At 50.3% G+C, this 19480-nt stretch overlaps 1 protein-coding gene across 1 annotated transcript in view; it reads left to right on the top strand.

Moving 5' to 3' along the window:
• The first annotated feature begins 1219 nt into the window (after positions 1–1219).
• Positions 1220–19480, top strand: part of shg (DE-cadherin) — a 42727-nt gene continuing 24466 nt past the window's right edge. The window contains exon 1 of the mRNA XM_033468744.2: positions 1220–1873. Coding sequence (XP_033324635.2) covers positions 1777–1873 — 97 coding nt within the window. The 5' untranslated portion in view covers positions 1220–1776. The remainder of the gene's footprint in view (positions 1874–19480) is intronic.

The raw sequence follows: 19480 nt of genomic DNA, 5'->3' as shown, positions 1-19480 counted from the left end.
TGCATAAAAAAAGAAATCAACATTTTTTAGGAAATGATTCTGCTCTACTAAGAGTTAATTTTTTTGACGATCGAGTCTGCTGATAATTTTTCATGACACTCCAGATATCATTCGCGTTCACGTTCTTGGTCACGCCAGCGAGTCACGCCGTGAGAAGGTGTGGCCCATTATCGGTCTTTTCAAAGTCATACCTGATATTTCATCGAATCCGTTTCCTTCCATAAAAAATGTATCATTAAACGTAAATAAAGGTTTCCGAGTACCGTTCACGGAAGGCGGGAATAATAAAAAAAAAGAAGAAAATCAGAAGATCGAAAAACAATGAAATCACTGATGTCGAACGCGATTCATATTTCATACATTGCGATAATTGGCCCACCTAGCGGTGATAAAGGCAAATTCGTCAATCAGATTTCCGTGAAGAACTGATCGGTTAGGTGAACGAATGAGGAACGCTGCGCCATTTCTCTTTCTAGGAATATTCGAGGATGGAGAAACTGCTAACGCGGGCAACCTTCGCGATTACGATTCGCAAACAGTATATCCCACCGAACGTTTCTTCTTCTCAATTGCACGCGACCGTTACTGAAAGAGAATCAAGAGAATGAAACGACACGGAGAGGAAACGAAATGAAAAAGAAGACACGAGGGATAGCGGTTGGAGGTAGACTCTAATTTCTTGGAAGAGGAAATTACTGTAATCACGATAATTTCTTGGGTGTAAACGTGCGTAGGATACCAGTTCGTTCTCTCGGCGTTCGGGCTTCTGAAAACGTTGGACAGCGTTGGATGGGTCGCACGATCGTTTCGAACGGTGAAGGGACACGCGACGGGACGAATAAGTAAACATGTCCAATGTATGAATGAGATACATAACAGGGCACCGTGGATTGTCGAGCAAGTTGTCCCGTCGCGACCCGCAATTCGCGACGCGTCGACCGTAGAAAAATCGCGGAAAAATGGAGAAAAAGAACGCGGGAGCGCGGGTGCGCGAGGCGGCGGTGAACCGAGCGCCGCTCCTGAGGGAGAAGATCAACAAGTAGTTAGGTTGGTGGGGAGAGCTGTTTGTATGCCGGCGACGGGATTGGTAGGGAGTGGAGGGGGTAAGCGGTAGGCTGTCCTGAGGGAGAGACAGAGAAAAGACTAGAGGGGGCTGGGGATCGAGAGGGGCAGCTAGCTCGAAAGCGGAGTGGGGGAAAGCGCGAGGGTGAGAGTATTCGGGGCAGGCGGACAAGCAGGCAGCGACGGCAGGCTGTGGCAGGCTGTGGCAGGCAGGCAGGCAAGCAGGCAAACAAGCAGACGGATAGGCAGGCAAAGTAGAGCGAAAGAAGTAAGGAAAGACCCGTAGCACACAGCGGCCAGCAATTCCACGTCCTTGTCTCGTCGCGTTTAGTCGCTGTTCGTAGGAGAAAAGTTGAAAAAGTTCGACAGGTTTGGAAAGTTCGCGCGTGCAGTGTTTGGTTCCGACGTCACGTCGCGTCGCGCATCCGACGGCCTGCCTCGTTGCGTTTCGCTCGAGGTTCGCGAGTGTGACGTGTGTCTTGTTACCATTCTTGTTTCCCCCGTTGGATTTGGGGAGAAAGAGAGAGACCTCGACGGGGGCGAGAGCCATGTGCGCCGCCGACGTGATTTAGCGATCCGAGAAACTTTGGCCAAAGAAATCGCTGGGCACGACACGGACGCAACGACGGACATCCATCGGGCAACGAGGGGCTGAAGACGGCGACGCTACGCGGTCGCAGTCGTTTGGGCCGGAAACGCGAGGAAAAGGGAAAGATGTCGCTAAGAGAGGCCGACCACCGCCGATTGATACGGGCCTGGGCAAGGCCCCAGCGTCTTTTACTATCGTTTCTGCTGCTCTGGGGAACTCTCGGTGAGTGGGATAAGTTTCTTTTTAGAGGTTACTCTTACTACTACACCGCGATCCGTGAGCTGTAGCAGATTGTCTCGCTGCGCGTGTTTGAGTGTGTTTGCGGCTGTTCCGGGTGCTCCCGTGTGTCGGGGTCGGGGCACACGTTGGATGCATACGCGTGTATAGCGTATTTCTACATCTGTACGCGAGCGTAGCCCGAGCGAAGCAGGCGCATGCGCGTGTCGAGTGCGTCGTCGAGGTCGTGGGCTGGGGACCGTGGGGCATCAGGCCCCGTTCTTAACGACTGCTACGGATCGACGCTCTCGAACAACGTGTCTTTCTCGGGCGAACCGTGTACACCGATTTATTCTGTTACCCACAGTTTTGGAGCCGTTTGCTCGTTCAATGTTCATCACGGTGTGTCCGTCGGATAAATCTACTCCGATCTCTTGTCCTCTTCCCTCATTTTCCCCAACTCCTCCGCCATACGGATTTTGGTGTCCGGGAAGAAAGGTTTCGTTTCTCTTTTCGAACGGGTTTTTGAGTCCGTTCGACCGTTGGAACGTGTACCTCTACATCGAGCGAAGATGTCGTTGACTCTCGCCGAACAGAGGAACGACGTCTTCTCTTTGGCGTGGCGCGGCGGTGTAATCCAAAACCGGTACCCGGCTCTGTTTTTCTTGAGAAAAGATATCGGATGGCAGGATATCGGGTCGAGAGAGAAACGAAACGGGTACTCCGAGAAAACCGGTGGCTACCGTTGCATTTCGCGCGATATACTTCCACGATACTTTCTCGGTGTCGGCGGTGCGTGCATACCTTGGGCCCGTGGGAATTGTCGGATCGATCGCTTCGATCTCGATTCGAACGCGGCGAGGACCGCGGCTCTTCGGCTCGTGGGCCCGTGAGAACTTGGCAGATCGCACGATGTAAATTCGAGCCGATCTGATTGAGGCGAGATATCGTTTCGGGTTCCAGCTAGCCGAGGTCCCGTACCATTCGGGACGGCCTCGCGCGAGATTTCGGTTTCAGCGGAACCTTGCGCTGCATAATCTTAAAGCACTGCCAGCCGATTTCAAAGTGCTCTTTCGGTGCATTCCTCAGATTTTTTTCCCCCGTCTTTCGTCCCCTATCGGTCTTCGTCAGTGTCTCGCCTCGCCCCCCCTAGCCTCCCCCCTTCTTTCTCTCGACAGTGTTGTCACTCTTCTCTTTTCCGCTCAGTCCTCGGTCAGTTCTTTTCCCTCTCAGGAAAGAATGCAGCTTTAGCTGCGGCAATGGCAGGCGGGCTGGCTGGCTGGCTGGCAGGCAGGCAGGCAGGCAGGCAAGCGGGCAAGGCAGGCGGACAAGCTGTCAGGCCAAGCCAGCACACGGTGGCGGCCTCGCGCACTCTCAACATTCTATGTACGGCTTCTCTTTTCTTTCGGGCTTCGGGTCGCTTTATCCCCGCCGCTTGAGATTCTCAAAGACGCTGGACCGTGAACGGACGTAAACAAACCGCTTTGGATTATGCAAAATGTCGCGTCGAGCGGCAGAGGCCGGAAGCTGGTTCGTGGCCCGAAAATATTTTAGTACGTGCGATCGACCGGCGCGCGGGGTGGCGTGTTTCCGCTCGTTTTTTCGGAGACGAGCCATGCGTTATCCGTCGGCGAGCGAGCCTCCAAGAAAAGACAGACCGGCCGCGCCGCGTCTTGCCAGGGGCCGTGAGCCACGGGGAGAACAATGGACGCGAGGACGGAGTCATTGAAACGGCCCGAGAGGGAGCGAGACCGAGGAAACAGGGATAGATATAGGGAGAGGAAAGCGGAGGAAGACGCGGATACGCCGCGCGGCGCCGATTCGAAGGAACGAAGTCGAGGGGACAAAGAACGTAAGGCCGGGGTCGTGGCGTGCCATACCATACCGTGTTGTAGCTTATGCCACAAGCTTTGCGCCGAGCGACGTTGCACACAACCTCGTAAGTGTACGATCTACGGAATCGCATTTTTTGATTCTTCGATTGAACCGCGGCCATCGGTTTCGGACCGTTCCTTCTACACCGTGGCTGCTACGAAGTCGCCTCGAAGCCGGATAATTCGAGAGGACGACAAGAATCGGCTGGCCATCGAAGGTTGAGCAGCACTGACAACGAGACTGTGCACAGGCCCACGGATGGCTCGCCTCGGGTCCCATAGAACCGCTGGCTCGTCTCGAGGGACGCAAGGGCCCCGCGCGTTCATCTTTTCCTTTCTTCATTTCGAACGAACGAACCGCCGAGAATCCAATCCCTCGTAAAGTATCCGTAATAAGCTTGCATCGATATCTGCGATAAAGTTGACGTACGGCTCGCTTCGATAAGATTGCGCTTGGCCGTTTTTTTCGTGTCATCGGAAAATCATACACGCGATCTCGTTGTTGTTGTTATTCAACGTTGGTCCACGAAGCGGTTCCCACGGGACGCGCGTCTTCGCGAGGCATTTTCTCGGTAGAATTTCGACAGATGATCGACAAGAGCAGCATGTAGGCGAATCATTCGGAAAAGTGATTCATTCGGGGCGATGAGTAATCATCGATGTACGTACGTACTCGGCGCCACTCCGGTTGAATCATCGGTTACGAGAATTTCAGTTCCGTTACACTGCTCGAACGATAACGTCTTTTTCTTTTCTCGAAAGAAAATCATTTTCGGTTTCGCTGGGACACGGAAAATTGAGAGCTCGCGGTTGTCCGCGCACCGCACTCGGTTAATCAAGTTGAATTAATAAAAGCTAGACGAGAGAGAATGCGCATCCCTCGACAGTCGATAGCCCCGAGAGAGATCAGCGGCAACGATATCAGTCAAATATGTATGAACTAAAGTTTCGCCTTCCCACGGGGGAGTCGACGTCATCGGCACGGTTTCCCGCGAATCGAAAGCGGCGGCGCGACGGAAATACTTGGAGCGCCGAAAGTCCGCAGGGTCGCGGGAGTTTGCATTTTAGACGGAGATCGCCTCGACGCCGATCGCGCGTTCTCCTCGATTTAGCGCGGCGCGTAAATTGGCCCGCAATCGTATCTCCGTTAGCATTTCGGCCCGCATGGATGCGATGCGATGCGAAGCAATGCGAGTTCTCGTTCCGGCTCGATCGGGCTCTCTCGGACGCTATCGCTGGACGACACTAACTAGTGCGCAAACACCTATTATTCGAAGCTGTTCCAGCGTTCCGCAAACATCGGAAACGCTGGAAGCTCGAATGCCAGGAAACGTCGGCCGCAACTGTAACGATTCGTTCGCCTGTGCTGGAGCACTTGACGATACCTATACTCGACGGCACGGCGCGCGCGGCGTCCCTACCTGCTTAACCACGAATATCGCTTGTCTCTGCAGAATTTCCGTGTCTTTATGTCCTCGTCCAGTCTACTCTGGTCTTTGCCCCTTTTTCACTCTTCAGCTCGTTCTTTTCTTCTCCCTCCTCCTCCTCCTCCTTTTTTCCACTTCGAAGCTCCGTTGATCGATCGCGCTTCCCCGCTGATCGTCGATAGAATCCGAGGCGGAAGAAATCTTAGAGAAGTACCGTATACGACGGTACTCGAGGACGAGAACGCTCGGAGACATTATAAGAGTAGCCGTGAACGCAACAGTGCCGGTATCCAAGGAACTCTATCCTGTCCTCCTTCGTTCTTTCCTTCGCCTCTCCGACAAACTTTAACCGAAGGAAGGAGAGCATCGAGCGTGTCGCCGACAAATTTCGCCCGTCCGAGGATAGTTTTTCCTCGCGCGTTCAACGATGGAAAGACGGCCGTGTTACTCGCGACTGTACATGTCTGCGAGTCGACGACGGTTGCTGGAGCAATACGGTTGACCGCGAGAACGCTCGCAAAGCGAGAACGAGAACCGAAGAGGAGGACGATGGCGAAAAAGCCGGTCGTACAAGGTATGGGGTTACCGTGGAACGCGACTTGCTCGCAACGCGAACCGCACTAACGTCCAGGGATCCCGACCTTCTCTCCGAGTTCTCGTTGTCCTCGCATCTCGTTTGTCGCGTGATCCCGTCGGGGGCCCCGCGTTTCGTAATTTCAGCGGATCGGCGGCAAGAAACGCGAGGCGAGCCGGTAGCAGCGAGAGAGAGAGCCGGTAGGGCCGCGGCAGCAGTGTTCGCGACCAGCGATCCGACCCGCGGTGACCCGCGCCCGATTCAATTAATCGGAGCGAACGGCACGAAAGAGAGGCGATTAAGGGGTAGCAGGATCGTGGCCGCGGACCGAGCGAGAGGGAATTTCAATGGAAACGAGAATGGGTGGGAGAAGCGCGAGTATGACGATGGGCGATGGGGTGAGGCGGAGAGGTGGACGGCGGGGGCGGACGATGGCTCTTCTTCGCGCTGCTGTGCTTTCCAAGCTCGTTTCTGCCGACAGTCGAGACGAACGAATTTCCTGTCGCCGATGAAAGACCCTCTCGATTACAGGATGACTAATCCAGGAAGACGAGCGATTCATCGCTCGCGACTTAGCGTTGCTCTCTCTCTCTCTCTCTCTCTCTCTCTCTCTCCCTCCCACCCTCCCTCCCTCCCTCCCTCCCTCCCTCCCTCCCTCCCTCCCTCCCTCTCCTCGGTTTCTCATCGTCCCAACTTCGGTTTCTTTTCGTTTCACCAAGTTTGTACAACTTTATGTTCCGTCCTATTTTCCGACACTACTCGGCACACACTCGACCGCGATTAAGATCCTATCCACGTTTTGCTGTTTCGTCGCGGAATTGCCGGTGCCACCGGTGGAAACGGCCGCGTCCATCAAATGCCAGGGATATTAGCGAGCTGCTCCAGGGGAACACTGGCAATTAGTACATTGGACTGATTGCAAATCGGCTTGCTTGTGAATGACTTATGAAATGAGAGTTAGATGTCGGAATCGTTTTCCAAAGCCGATTTCAGCGAGACGCGAGGAACGTTCGTGTTTCGCACCTATCGGGGACCGAATGTGTGGAAATCATATAAACACAAATATTTCCGACACAGTGTTCACCGACTACAGAGTTCGGCGACAACGCTTTTAACCGAGAATGATACTCACCAACGACGACCGTAGCCAAGGACAGCATTAACAGATAGTAGCATTAAATGCAGGCATTGTGTAGAATGCCTAACACAGATAACCTAATATTAACCCCTTAACTGTTTATCCCGAGTGAGACCGGGCAGAGCGTTAACCGCCGAACTGTTTACTCCGAGCGAGACTCGGGCAGAGTGTCAAATGCCGAATTGTTGTTACGAGTGTGACCCAAGGGCATGAGGATGCACAATATACATATGTAGATGTTTGGACTAACATAAATATTTCAGTTGGCTCTTTTACGCACGTTTATCTCTTGTTTCCCTCGTCTTTCTCGTCTCGATAGGTCTTGACACTCTACTGCAAACACTCGCATCCGGTTACATTAGTCTAATTGCAATGCGGGATTATGTGTCCGCCTGTTTTATAATACACATATCACACTCGATGAAATTCAGATGTTTGTAAAACACGTTTCCTTTTATATTATTTGAAATAATTCTAATTGTGATCAAAATTGGACAGTATTAACCGAAAATAACATTAAATTCAGGCATTGTGTAGAAGGCCACGGCGTTTTTAAGCAGAGTATGAAATATCCGAGAATTATTTTAACCTCTTAACAATTTAATAAGAATTGAGTATCCTGTGAACAAAAAGGTCGTCCTTGATTAAAGGCGTTGTCGGCTAAAGTTATCGAATAAAATTTATACAATGAAAATATTATCGCTTATAAAGATTAGTAAAGTGACTATTGTATTATTATACAATTTATACAATGAAAATCACTTTACTAATCTTTATAAGCGATAATATTTTCATTGTATAAATTTTATTCGATAACTTTAACCGACAACGCTTATAAAGATTGTATAATAGATTGTATAATAATACAATGGTCACTTTACTAATCTTTATAAGCGATAATATTTTCATTGTATAAATTTTATTCGTTTTCCCCTACGTATTACACCTTTTATACTAAATGTTTTTTCCTGCGAATAAATGAAATAATGTCGGTGATTTCTATGGGATCCCTCCGATGGTCATATCGATCCTCGCTCATCGCCCCTCTTTCTCTTTCGTTTTCAATCAATCTCCGCTTTTTGGAGCATCCACCCGCGATCTCTCGTCGCGTCGTTACGATCGACGCTAACATTTCCGGCGCTTCGCACTGGCCCGCGAAAGAAAAACCCGGCTTTGGTCGCGGGAACAGTGTTTTCGGCCAGAGATGTTTGCGTCCAGCCGGAGAAGCAAACAGTTCGGTTACAGGTGTCGTCGCGACGCGGTGAGGCACGGCGTGTCGCGGCGGATATCCGCTTTCGCGATCCTTCGGGTTTTCCGGTATTTTCTTTGTCCCCCCCGATTCTCGCGGATAACTCTTCTTCGGATCCGCTTTATTGAACCGCTTTACCGATCGGCGACGCTCGCCTCGACCCACTCCGAAAATAACAAAACGCTCGAAGCGATTCCGATGGTCGACGGTCGTCGTGCTCGCTCCAGAGGTTTTTGCGGAACGTACCACGGTGTTTTTTTCTCTCGCCGCTTGACTTTTGAGCAACGGCAAAGCGCAACAAATACGCGCGGGCCGTGTCGGTCCGTAACTCGAAATGTTCCCGTCGCCGGTACGCTGTACGTGTTGGCACGTACAGCGTGTTTAGAACGCAGACGTGGCTCGCACCTCTAACGAACAGACCCCGGCCGCTGAAATTAAATACAATTTCGCCTCGACTCGCACTCTTTAACGCGTGACATCTCCCTACGGGTTCTGAGTTCCTACACTTCTGCTCTCGTACGCTCTACAACGGTATACATACCGCGCACCCTCGCTCCTAGCATTCTGCTCCGCGCACGGTTCTCTCTCCGTTCCCTTTTTCCCTCTATCGCACTCGACGAACGCACGGTAGGTAGGGCTGTAGCCTAAAATCTAAAATGGCACCGGAATAAGATTTAATCTCCGGAAGGTTGCACGTAAGGGACCGAGGGATTGCCGTGCGGGCCCCCGTCTATTTTCAGCTGTTTCGGCTAAGATAGTTAACAGAAGATGACACGAAGCCAGATATATACGATGGGGGGATGGATATATTTGTGAACACCTTTTAAAGCGGTGTAACTTTTTCTTTCTTTTTTTTTTTTTCTAAACCTGGACTAAACGACTTGAATTTCTCGGAGATCTTGAAGAAACTAGTTTACTGTGCAACGATTAAATTATATTCTTTCATTGTCGAAATCGTGCACCGTCGTTTATCTCGATGGCTTTCAGATATGTTACAAAGGACGATATTCCGAACAAGTTGTTCCTTTTAAAAAAAATCGACACTCGATACTAGTTCCGGCGATATGTATTTGTAAACAACTGCGGCTGCTACCATTGCATTGAATTCTATCTATACGAGCATGACGCGGCACTGCGAACTGTTGCAAGTACGGGAGTTTATTTTTTTTTCATTCCAATCGATTCCAATTTAAACAAAAAATTTTGTAGACATTGCCTAGTAAACCAGCTCCTCTCTCTCTCTCTCTCTCTCTCTCTCTCTCTCTCTGACTTCTCAAAAAGACACAAGACATTTCGTTCACTTTTTAATTCAATTTGTTTAATTCATCTAATCGCGAGAAACAAGTTTTTCCTTCGTAAATGTTATTATAAATATTATAGACAACGAAACCCTTTCGGTGCAATGCGTTAATACGAAAATATGATAAAGTAAAGTAGACAAGAGTATGTGGCACAAGGTAAAGAAACAAGAATAAGATGTTGCAGGAAAATGGAAATAACGAAGCAAAATAATGAGTTCGGATATATTTAAAGGAATAAAGATTTTTAATTACTCTTATAATAGCCAAAATAGAGGAGAGCTTGGAGACAACAGTGAAGGTAGAGCAAAAGTGCGATGCAAAGTTCGCAACAGTGTAGATCCGCCTAATAGATTTATACTGTGCAAGGTTTGTTTTAGAAAGGACAGTCCTAAAAACTAGAAATTTACGTAGCATCCAGGTGTTACATTAGAGTCACTTTTAAAAACAATTATTCTGTTTTAAAAGTTCTCAACGTCTAGGCATGTATTACGTCAGAGTTACTTTTTCAAAAAGTGATTCTGCTTTAAAGGGTGTCCATGTGCAATATTTGTCTCCCATTGTACTTAGGGAGACTGCCGCGAAACCACGATCACAGTCGGAACACCGCTTGCGATTTTGATTTTGATTCCGATTTCGCGGCACGTCGCGCGTCAACCGCGTCTGTTTAGTCACGATGCTAATGGTAAATCGATACTCGCGGAAATAGACAAAGGAAACGACCGGTGGCGTACAGCCGGTGCGCTCTTCCACAAGAAAGAGGAAACCCGCCGCCGGTGATCGACCGGAGCGTTCTTCGATTATTCGGGCGTTCGTGACTCGGTCGTCGTCTCTTCGGCGCGGCCGCGAGGATTTCTCAAGAATGAGCGTGTACTCCCGTGTTATCGCCGATCGATAATCGAATGAGGAGAGGAAAACGCGTTCGGACGCGGCGCGACGCGATTATCAGGGCGCGGCTACCAACTCGCCGACTCTCGCTCGAACTGTTGCGGTCGAGCAAAGACGGGGCGATGTCGCGACATCGATTCGTCGAACCGAGACGTTCGGTCGAACAAGAAAGCGGTTTCCGATCCAGTCGTTTCGAATCGCGCGCACCGTTGTTTCCTCCCGCCGTCGAATCGCACCGAAACGCGCGACGTCGAGCAAGCAACTTTCGTTTTTCATTTCGCCGCAACGTCGACGATAACGACGACGATGACGATGACGTCGACGACATTCGAAGCCTCTGCGGCTCCTCCCGAAGAGAGTTATCGTGGTTGGCAACCATCGAGCCGATGAACCGTCGCCGACGACACCCTATTCGTTCGCGTCGCGTTATCCGAATCCCATTTTCCCCGCAGCGCGGCGATAACGCCGCTACTTATCCGCGGCAGCTGGCTCGAACCTATCCTAGTATTTATTAATAGATTACTTTGGCGACGTGCACGGACACGCGTGTGCGTTCCGCTCGCTATCGCGCGTACGATGGGCGGGGGAGGGGGGGACGCGAGGCGTTCTCCACCCGAAGCGATAACCGAACCAAGAAGAGAAGGGATGGAACGGTGAACAGGCACGTTCGTAGAACTTGGCGCAAGAGAGTTGACTCACACACGAGGCTCCCGACGACGATACGGCAGCGTGGCAAACCGTGAACAGCGTGGCAGCGTGGCATGGCATGGCAGCGGTTTTACCTGCAGCCAGGAGATGACGTCATCGACATTCTTGTCGGTCTTGTCACGCGTACGATCGTTGGGCTTTTGTACGAGTTCCTTCTCCGGCGCGAGTTCCCAATGCATACGGATTCTCGAGCGCGCGGAGTAGCCGCGCCGACGACGACGGAAGGAGGACGGAGAGGATCGCGAGGACGACCGACGCGGATTTCTTGGAATCGAACAGTCGAAGCGCGTCGACCCGACCGCAGGCCGTTCCAAATCCGCTCGGAACGATCCTCCCGGGCCGCCCGATCTCAACGAGGCGTCGATGTTTTAACGAGCAACGACCTTGACGAAACTCCGGGAAACCAGAGAACCGATGAACTCTGTAATTGCTCGCGACGTTCCCGCGGAATTGCGGCGCATCGACTCTACGAACGAACGAACGAACGAACGAACGAATCGACGCGTCAGCGTGTCGTGACCAAAACGCGCATAGTTGACCGAACATACCATCGGGCGGTTGCCAACGCGGCTCACCGCTCGTCTCTCTAAAGATTTACGCTTTCTCGTAATCGCTCGTAACCGCGATTGAAATGGACGAGTGCCAGGACGATTCTCGTCCGTTCGAAAATTTCCCGAACGAGAGCAAACTCGAGCGTGTCGCGTACCACCGCGCCACAGTGTATGTATGTATGTACTCTGTGCCGTGAACCGGGCCTTTAAAACCGTGCCAGAGAGCCCTTTCTAGCCGGTTACCGAACGATTATCGCGACTGCGGCAAAACCCGATTCTTCTCGGGCTCGCGTCGGTGTATTCGAAATAATCTATTTGCGTACCGTTGGGAAGTGACGCGATTTACGCGCGTAAAAAGCCAAGCTGCTATTATCGTGAAATTTGGATGTTAACAGCCTCGTACAACAACGTCAGTCGATTTCGGTAAAAATAGAGGAACATATTACTAATGCATTACCGCCGGAACGACCGAAAATAGTCATCTTCTAAACTGCTCGTGAGATGCCGGATCCCTAAAAATAGCGATCTTCTTCTTGATGGCTGGTGAAACGCAATTTAAAATCATAAATGCAATCACAAAATTCATTCGTGTAATTTTCTCTAAGTAAATGCTATTTTGACGAAAATAACGTATTTTACAACTTTATTCAACTGTTGGATATTTCATAAGTTACATCCGTTTCTGCATCGATGCGACAACCTTAAAATATGCCACGCGCAAGAGTTTTCGCGCAGACAGTCCGCATTGTCTGAAAATGATCAGCTCGGTTCTTCGGACTCGCGTCGAGTTTGCTTGGACACCATAAAATCGTTAGATCCCGTCGTGTTCCGGATCGCTGGCAGCGCGTGTCGTTCGAGATCGCCGAGAAACCGGTATCCCCGACTCGTCCTCTCCCGATCGCGACTTTTCCAACGGCACGACACCGGTCCGTGCCGTATCGAGAACGAACTGCCTCGCGTTTGAAAAAAAAAACCACTCGTTTCCCGTCACCATTTCTCTCCACGCATTCCCGCTTCCGTTTCTAGACCTCCGTCCCGAAACTGCGGTCCACGCTGCCCGCACCTGTTACAGCGGTTTCTTTATCGCAGTTGTCCCGCAACCCTCTCGTCCGACCACCCCTTCGCCCCGCCGTCCTCGTCGGTTCGTCGCAATCCGAGAACGGGCAACAGAAGGGTAGACGAGTTGATTTTTTTTCGACCAACCCCTATCCATCTGCCCGTTGCGACGATCTAGAGATCACCCTTCGAGATCGCGTCGCGTTTTCCGCTTGATTCGAGCTGCCTGGAGGAACGATAGAGCGCTCCAGGTCCTCGAGACGCGCAGAAAAGGATCGGATAATGGGTTCGAGTCGCGTTCCAGAATACGGTCGGGAGAACGCGCTGGACGGGGAAGAGCGATGCGAGAAAGGGGATACTTAGATGAGTGGTGGTTGGCGGTGGTTAGCGGTGGTTGGGTCGGTTGGGGTGCGGCGGTGGGCAAGGTAGAGAAGGTAGAGCGTGTAGAGGAGGTAGCGAATGTAGCAGGGCAGCAGGGCATCAAGCGGACAGGCGGCAGGGAGGCAGGCAGCCAGGCCAGGGATGGCGGTGGTGTCTCGTGGCAGAGCGGCATAACGAGGTAAACTAATGGAGATTGGTGTGGACCGTGAGCTCTTGCTAAAGGGGTTGCCCGTTTCACGCGTCTAGCAGTAGCTGTCGACTGTCGGATGTCGCATCGTGATGGGCGATGCACGATGCGTTGGAAACCGCGGTCGCGAGACTCCTTTCGCGCCAACCGACCGTCTTTGCTCGCTGCTAACTCGTTAATGTAAGTAGTACTCGGCCCGTTGGAAACGCGGGGGAGGAGCTAAGGGAAGCCGCTCTCGGACAAACCAGGTCTGCCATTGTGAATTGCGAGGTAACTCGATTAGCCTCCGCGAGAATCAGGTCCGCGACAACGAGTAGATCTCGCGCGTACACGTCGACCCTGCCTGACCCGACTCTGCCTCGTTCCGATCCGTTCCGATCCGTTCCGATCCGATCCGATTCCATCCTATCCGATTCGAATCGTCGAGCCTCTCGCGGGGTCGCGTCGCGACAAACGCGTCGAAGTCGAACGTCACGAATACGGGGGCGAGGTTTTTCAGCGATCGGCGAAAAGGGGTTCGCCCGATGGATTAACGCAGTCCCACGAACGGGCCCCTTTGAACCGTGAAATTTCGTTTATTTCCTGGCAAGAGTCGAGCCAGCCTCGAGAACGAACAGTCGTCGCGCCTTAACGCGCCGGCCAATTTTCCTCGATTCTAATTGAATCTCGCCCAATCCGATTTCCAATTGGCGCTCCCTCGTTTCGACGACGTATTACTTCCTTTGTTTACCGAGATAACCCGCCGCGGCGCCATTCTTCTCGCCTCGCAGCCCCACGATCCGACCCGCGGGCTTCGCACCGGAGAGACGACTTTTCCAGCAAATTTTTCGTTCTTCCGCGAAACGTCGATTCCGCGGTGTCTCGTGGATCGAGTCTCTACACGAACACGCACGCGTCGTCGCGTCGTAAGGGAGTAATTGCACGATGCGTCGACGTGTGCGCGACATCTCGGCTACCCCTTTCTCCTAATTGAAGAATCCGTCTTCCATCGGATTTGCCGGGCGCGTGCGAAACATCCGATCCGCTCGCGGATCTCTCGCACAAACTCGGGTGTTTCTCCGCGCGACACGGCCGTCCAAAGAAATCCGCGAGCGAAAGAAAGTGGTGCGGCGCGGCGCGGCGCGGCTGCGGCAGAAAGAAGCTGGCGGCGGCGTCGGCGGGGTTCCTTTTAAACGAACGCGATCGTGAATGTCAACTAGATGGAAATTCGGTGCTGAAAAGCCGGTCGTTGCCGGTTCGACTCGTCGCGAGAATAATTCGTCGAGAAAGTTTTTCTTCGTCGAATCGGGGATACTCGTTTGCATCGGCTCGGCGGCCGGAAACTGTTTGAAGCTTCGCGATACTCGGGACGGATTCGGATGGATTCGGGCGGATCCAGGTTTCGATAATATTTGCTAGAAACCTCGGCGGACCAGCGACGAACCGGCAGCGATCCGGGCGCCGCGACCCTTTGCTTCTCCCGTTTCCGGCCCGACGGATCCCCGATGCATCGCCGAAAATAACATACGGCGATGTTTTCCTCCCGTAAACACCGGTCTGAAAACGATTAGGCGCAGCTGTTGCGCGATACCTATTGCTAGGGCACATTGTGTTAGTGCGCATGGGTGTGCTCTTCTCGGGTGCAACGAACGAGCTCGCGAATCTGAGGACCATATAAGGCAGAAACGTGTTAACGTCGCGTTACGTGAAATCGCGCGAGATCGTGGCAAAAATAAGGGAAATCCGTCCACGCGTGACAATGCATGAGCAACGTGACGCGATCCTGATCTCTGCTTCCAATAGATTCGATACAATAAAAATTGCGCAGGCTGTGACACTCTTCGAATGTCGCATGATTTCACGTGACGTGACGTTCGTACGTTTCTACATTAATAACTCATCGATGAGCCGAGCGAAACGATTGCATTATTCATTAATATGTACGTGCAAATCCTAATGATTAGACTGCGCGGACCTTTATGCGAAATACAAATTATTTAAGTAAGAAACATAAGTTAGATGAAACTGTCTCTCTTGTTTTAATAATTATGGCGAGTTGAGATTAATGTAACAATATCCTAAAAATCTTCAAACGACCTTACAATCTTATATTTGACCTGTTCATTTTTCTCAGAAATACACAAAATCCGCAGTCTACTAATGACTCAACGAATCCCGTTCGATTGCATAGTCATTTGAAAAAATTGACTTAGCTGACATGCCAACGCGACTGGCACGAGCCCCGTGTTACGTTCGTTGTCAATGAATTTTCAACCAGCTCTTTCAATCGTCGTCCGGCATCCGTCCTATACAAGGTGTTACCTTTAACGCGACGCACGATTTTTCACGGACTAGCGAGGTAAAGGGTAAATCCGAGGAAAAAGAGTTTCGAACAAGAATTGCAGTGCATGGAATGTACAATAGATATCGATAAACAAATTTTGAAAACGGTGTGCTTTCACAACAACATCGAGTTTACCTTACAAATTGGTCCGCTAGGAGCTGTGTTAAGACAGTGTTAAAACGTTATTATTTTATCATTTCTTTGAATTATTGTTTTATTATTATCTTCCAGATACTATTTTCTTTTATTATACGAACACAGTGGAAACATAGATTGATAAACGCGGTTTCACAAAGTGGGGAAACCTCGATAGTAAATGAGTTTCGTTACACCGACACGGGTGTTGCATGTTCAGAAATAGTAATAAAACGCTATCAGTCCACTCGGCTCGTCGATAAGTATAAATGGACCTTTATCCTCGCTTCGCTCGGATCGCGAGTCACTGCGACCGTCTTTTCTTGCAAACGTTGTCTCGCGATCCACGGACAGGTGCGCCTCGGCGAATGCCCGGTAGATTGCTATCAAGGGTTCCAATGAATTTGGTGTGAACGCCCTATTCGGTACCGTGCTGCTGCTGCTGCTGTCAGGGTCGACAAGAGAAAAAGCAATAGACTACTGAACGAACGAGGGCAGCGGAGGGGCCGTGGCTGCGGTGCAGGGACCAGGGGCAGGGGATCAGAGCAATAGAACAAAGTGGATTCTCGGTTTATGAGTCATCGGTGCATCGAGAGATGTGCGCGCGCGCGCGCGCCCGCGTGCGCGTGTGTGCTCGCGTGCGTACGCACGAGCCACTGCCACGGGAAATACATCTGCGATCAGCTCGAATCGTCTACCGACCGGTTAACTAACAGAGAACAGGAATAATGGAAGAGAAGGGGGGGGGGGGGGGTCCTTGAATAAACCGAGAGCACGGAATAAAGTGGTTGTACGAGGGTGAGGCCGAGGCCGAGGGCGAGGGTAGTCGAACGAAGGCGATGCATCGATGGTACCGAATGCCGGGCATGCCGAGAAGGGTGGTCGAGAAAACGTGGCGGAAGAGACCGGGCTCCAAGACGGGGGAAGAAAACTCATCGGCGATGCGTCTGTCAGAGGAAGGGACAATGAACCTACGACGAATCGAGTTAGGGGTAGGGATGTTCCAATCCAAGTAAATACGAGCAACTAATCGATACTTCGGATTCGATACCGAGTATTTTTTGGATCGGCGCTATCGCTTCATATATCTACTCAGTATAAAAAAAAAATGTATTCGTATCGAATTATATCAATAAGTATCGATTATATAACTCGATCAGCTTGATAAACGTATGTTGTAAGTTAGATGTCTATGGTCTTATTTATCAAGAATCAACGATCTGATTTGATAAGATCGATTCTTATCGACGACTTCGAAATAAATAACAAACTATAATATTATTATTCTTTCTTGATTTATCTTTAGTTTCTATGTATGCATTATATAGTATATTCAGAAGCCTGTGGCCGCTTAAAAGTGAACGAATAAATAAATCAATATGTTGGTGACATGTCATCACGTATGATTACTTATTTATTTATTTAGTATTTAACTGGCGTAGTCCTTTATATACAGGGTGTCCCAGGTTTTAATGTTCAAACTTTGTTAGTATATTCTATGGCACAAAGTAAGAAAAGAATGTTATGTAAACATAGGTCATATAGAGCTTTATTAAGAAGTTGTAACAAAAATTCAGAATAGGAATAGTAATCAACTAAAAAAAAAAATAAAAAATAAAAAAAAGTCTTCGATCGATGTCAATCATGTATTGTCAACAACGGTTATTAATACATTTCGAAATGTATTAATAAACACAGCTTACATAAACACACGGCATGTGCTGATCTATTCAAGCCAATGCTCGCAGTAACAGCGAGTTGATTACTATCCCTATTCTGAATTTTTGTTATAACTTTTTAATAAAGCTCTATATGACCTATGTTTACATAACATTTTATTCTTACTTTGTGCCATAGAATACACTAACAAAGTTTGAACATTAAAACCTGGGACACCCTGTATACAAAGTCGTAAACATACAAAAGTACACAGAGGAAACGAACGAGAACCAGGAACGTCTGTCTATCTTCCTATACTAGGATGACGTTTTCTATCTACATATAATCTATAGATTGTGCAAGTTTATCAGAAATTTGTATTCATTTGATACAAGTAGGTATCGATACTTTTGTTCTCGATATTAAGTAGGTATCGACACGCTCTTTCGACACCTGAAGTGACTGAAAGTATCGATATCTCGACGGCATTGGAAGATCTCCGGACTTAGGTAACGGTGGAATGCAAAGCCGATCACGACGGTTTCGAAATTTGATTTTCTCCGAACGAATCATCGTCGACTCGTCACGCTGAATTCCCCGTATTTGGTCCGGAACCAAGACCGAAATTACGCGTGCCCGATTTCCCTGGAATCCTCGGGTGTCTCGTGACGCCCGAACGGCTCTATAAACCGGTGAAAGCGCGTCATCGAAAAATTACCCCCTTGTTGCTTCGCCGATGCCCGTTCATTCTTTCGCTCGTTCCGCTCATCTTGTTCGGCGCCAGCCAAGAATAAGTCTCCCTCGTGTTACATCGCTCGACCAATCTATGCCTCCTTCCGTTGTCCGAAAGTTCGTTTGTTCCGTCTCCTGCGCGAGATCGCTGGGATGTCCGTCGATATCGCGTGTCATCTTCGTTGTGGTCATTGTTCCGTTGTTTGCCGACGACACCGGCCAACCCGTGGGGCTCTACGCGTGAATATTCATAGGCTGTTCATCGAGTCATAGTTAAATCGGAAATTAGTTCTAATTTTGCGGTAATCGACGCGCTCGGCGCGACACATTTCGCGGCCCGATTGGCATGGCGCACCGCACCGCACCGGCTCATAAATTACCAAGCGTCGCCCGGCCGCGTTCGGAACTCGAGATTTCTGAAATGCGACACGCGCGTTGCTCCCTCCCCTCATTCCGTCGTCCTATCGTTCGATCGTTCGCGGGATCCCAGGACGAGGAACGTCCGATTTCGATGAAATTTCCAGCATGCACGCAAATTACACGGATTTACAGAACGCGTTTTGTTAAATTTCCGTTATTGGCAATCTATATTTATACGGATCTGTATTTTGCAAATACAATCTATATCTCGTTATCGGCAATGTTGCAATCTAAAAGAAAAAAATTATACATTCATTCTTTTGCAAAACTGGTCGGTCTGAATAATCCCCGAAACGAAGGCCGAGGGAGCAACGAACATCTACAGGGAGAAGCTCTTCAGAATGACGGCGACCTTGGCAACATATTTCGAGGCCGTCGAAAGCAGCGATGAGCAGCCTTTTCGAAACAATTACCAAAACCGTTCTCACTTGTCAACGGTCGCGTTTCTCGGCGGCAACGCCGAAGGGGAAGCGTGCCTCGCTCGCGCGATATTTTCGTCGGGTTACGAAGCCGAAATCGGGGCATGCGGTGCGAGCCAATTTCGGTATCGCGTGTTTCGTCGGATACGGCCAACGCTACGAAACTCGGTCGTTCATGGATTAAGGTGCCGGCGGGGGTACGCTGCGATACGCGATAGGTAACGTAGCCCTACGGAGACCGTTCGTACGCCGCTCGATCGAATCGAGGTCGCTAATTTTTAATCGGCCGCCGATAAACAGCGGCTCTCCTTTCCTCTGCCGCGGTTGCGTTCGACGAGCAATCTCACGTCGGTACTGGAAACGACTTTTTCGCTTTACGTACGACGACGATTAGATATCGTCAGCGCTCATTCGCGCCGCGCCGGTCCGATCGAACAGCTTCAACCTTGATCCTGTGCTCCGCTCGGGGAGGTTGCAGTTTTTGAACCGCAATGAAACGTTAACCTCCCCCTATCCCCACCGATCACGGTTAAGAGAAGGTTACGCGCCGCGTACGCATCGGACGCACGGAGGGTCGAGGAGCGAAAATCGAGC

Source organism: Megalopta genalis, chromosome 15 (genome assembly GCF_051020955.1).
Source record: "Megalopta genalis isolate 19385.01 chromosome 15, iyMegGena1_principal, whole genome shotgun sequence".
NCBI classification, from domain to species: Eukaryota; Metazoa; Arthropoda; class Insecta; order Hymenoptera; family Halictidae; genus Megalopta; species Megalopta genalis.
This window is presented reverse-complemented; position numbering and strand designations above follow the sequence as displayed.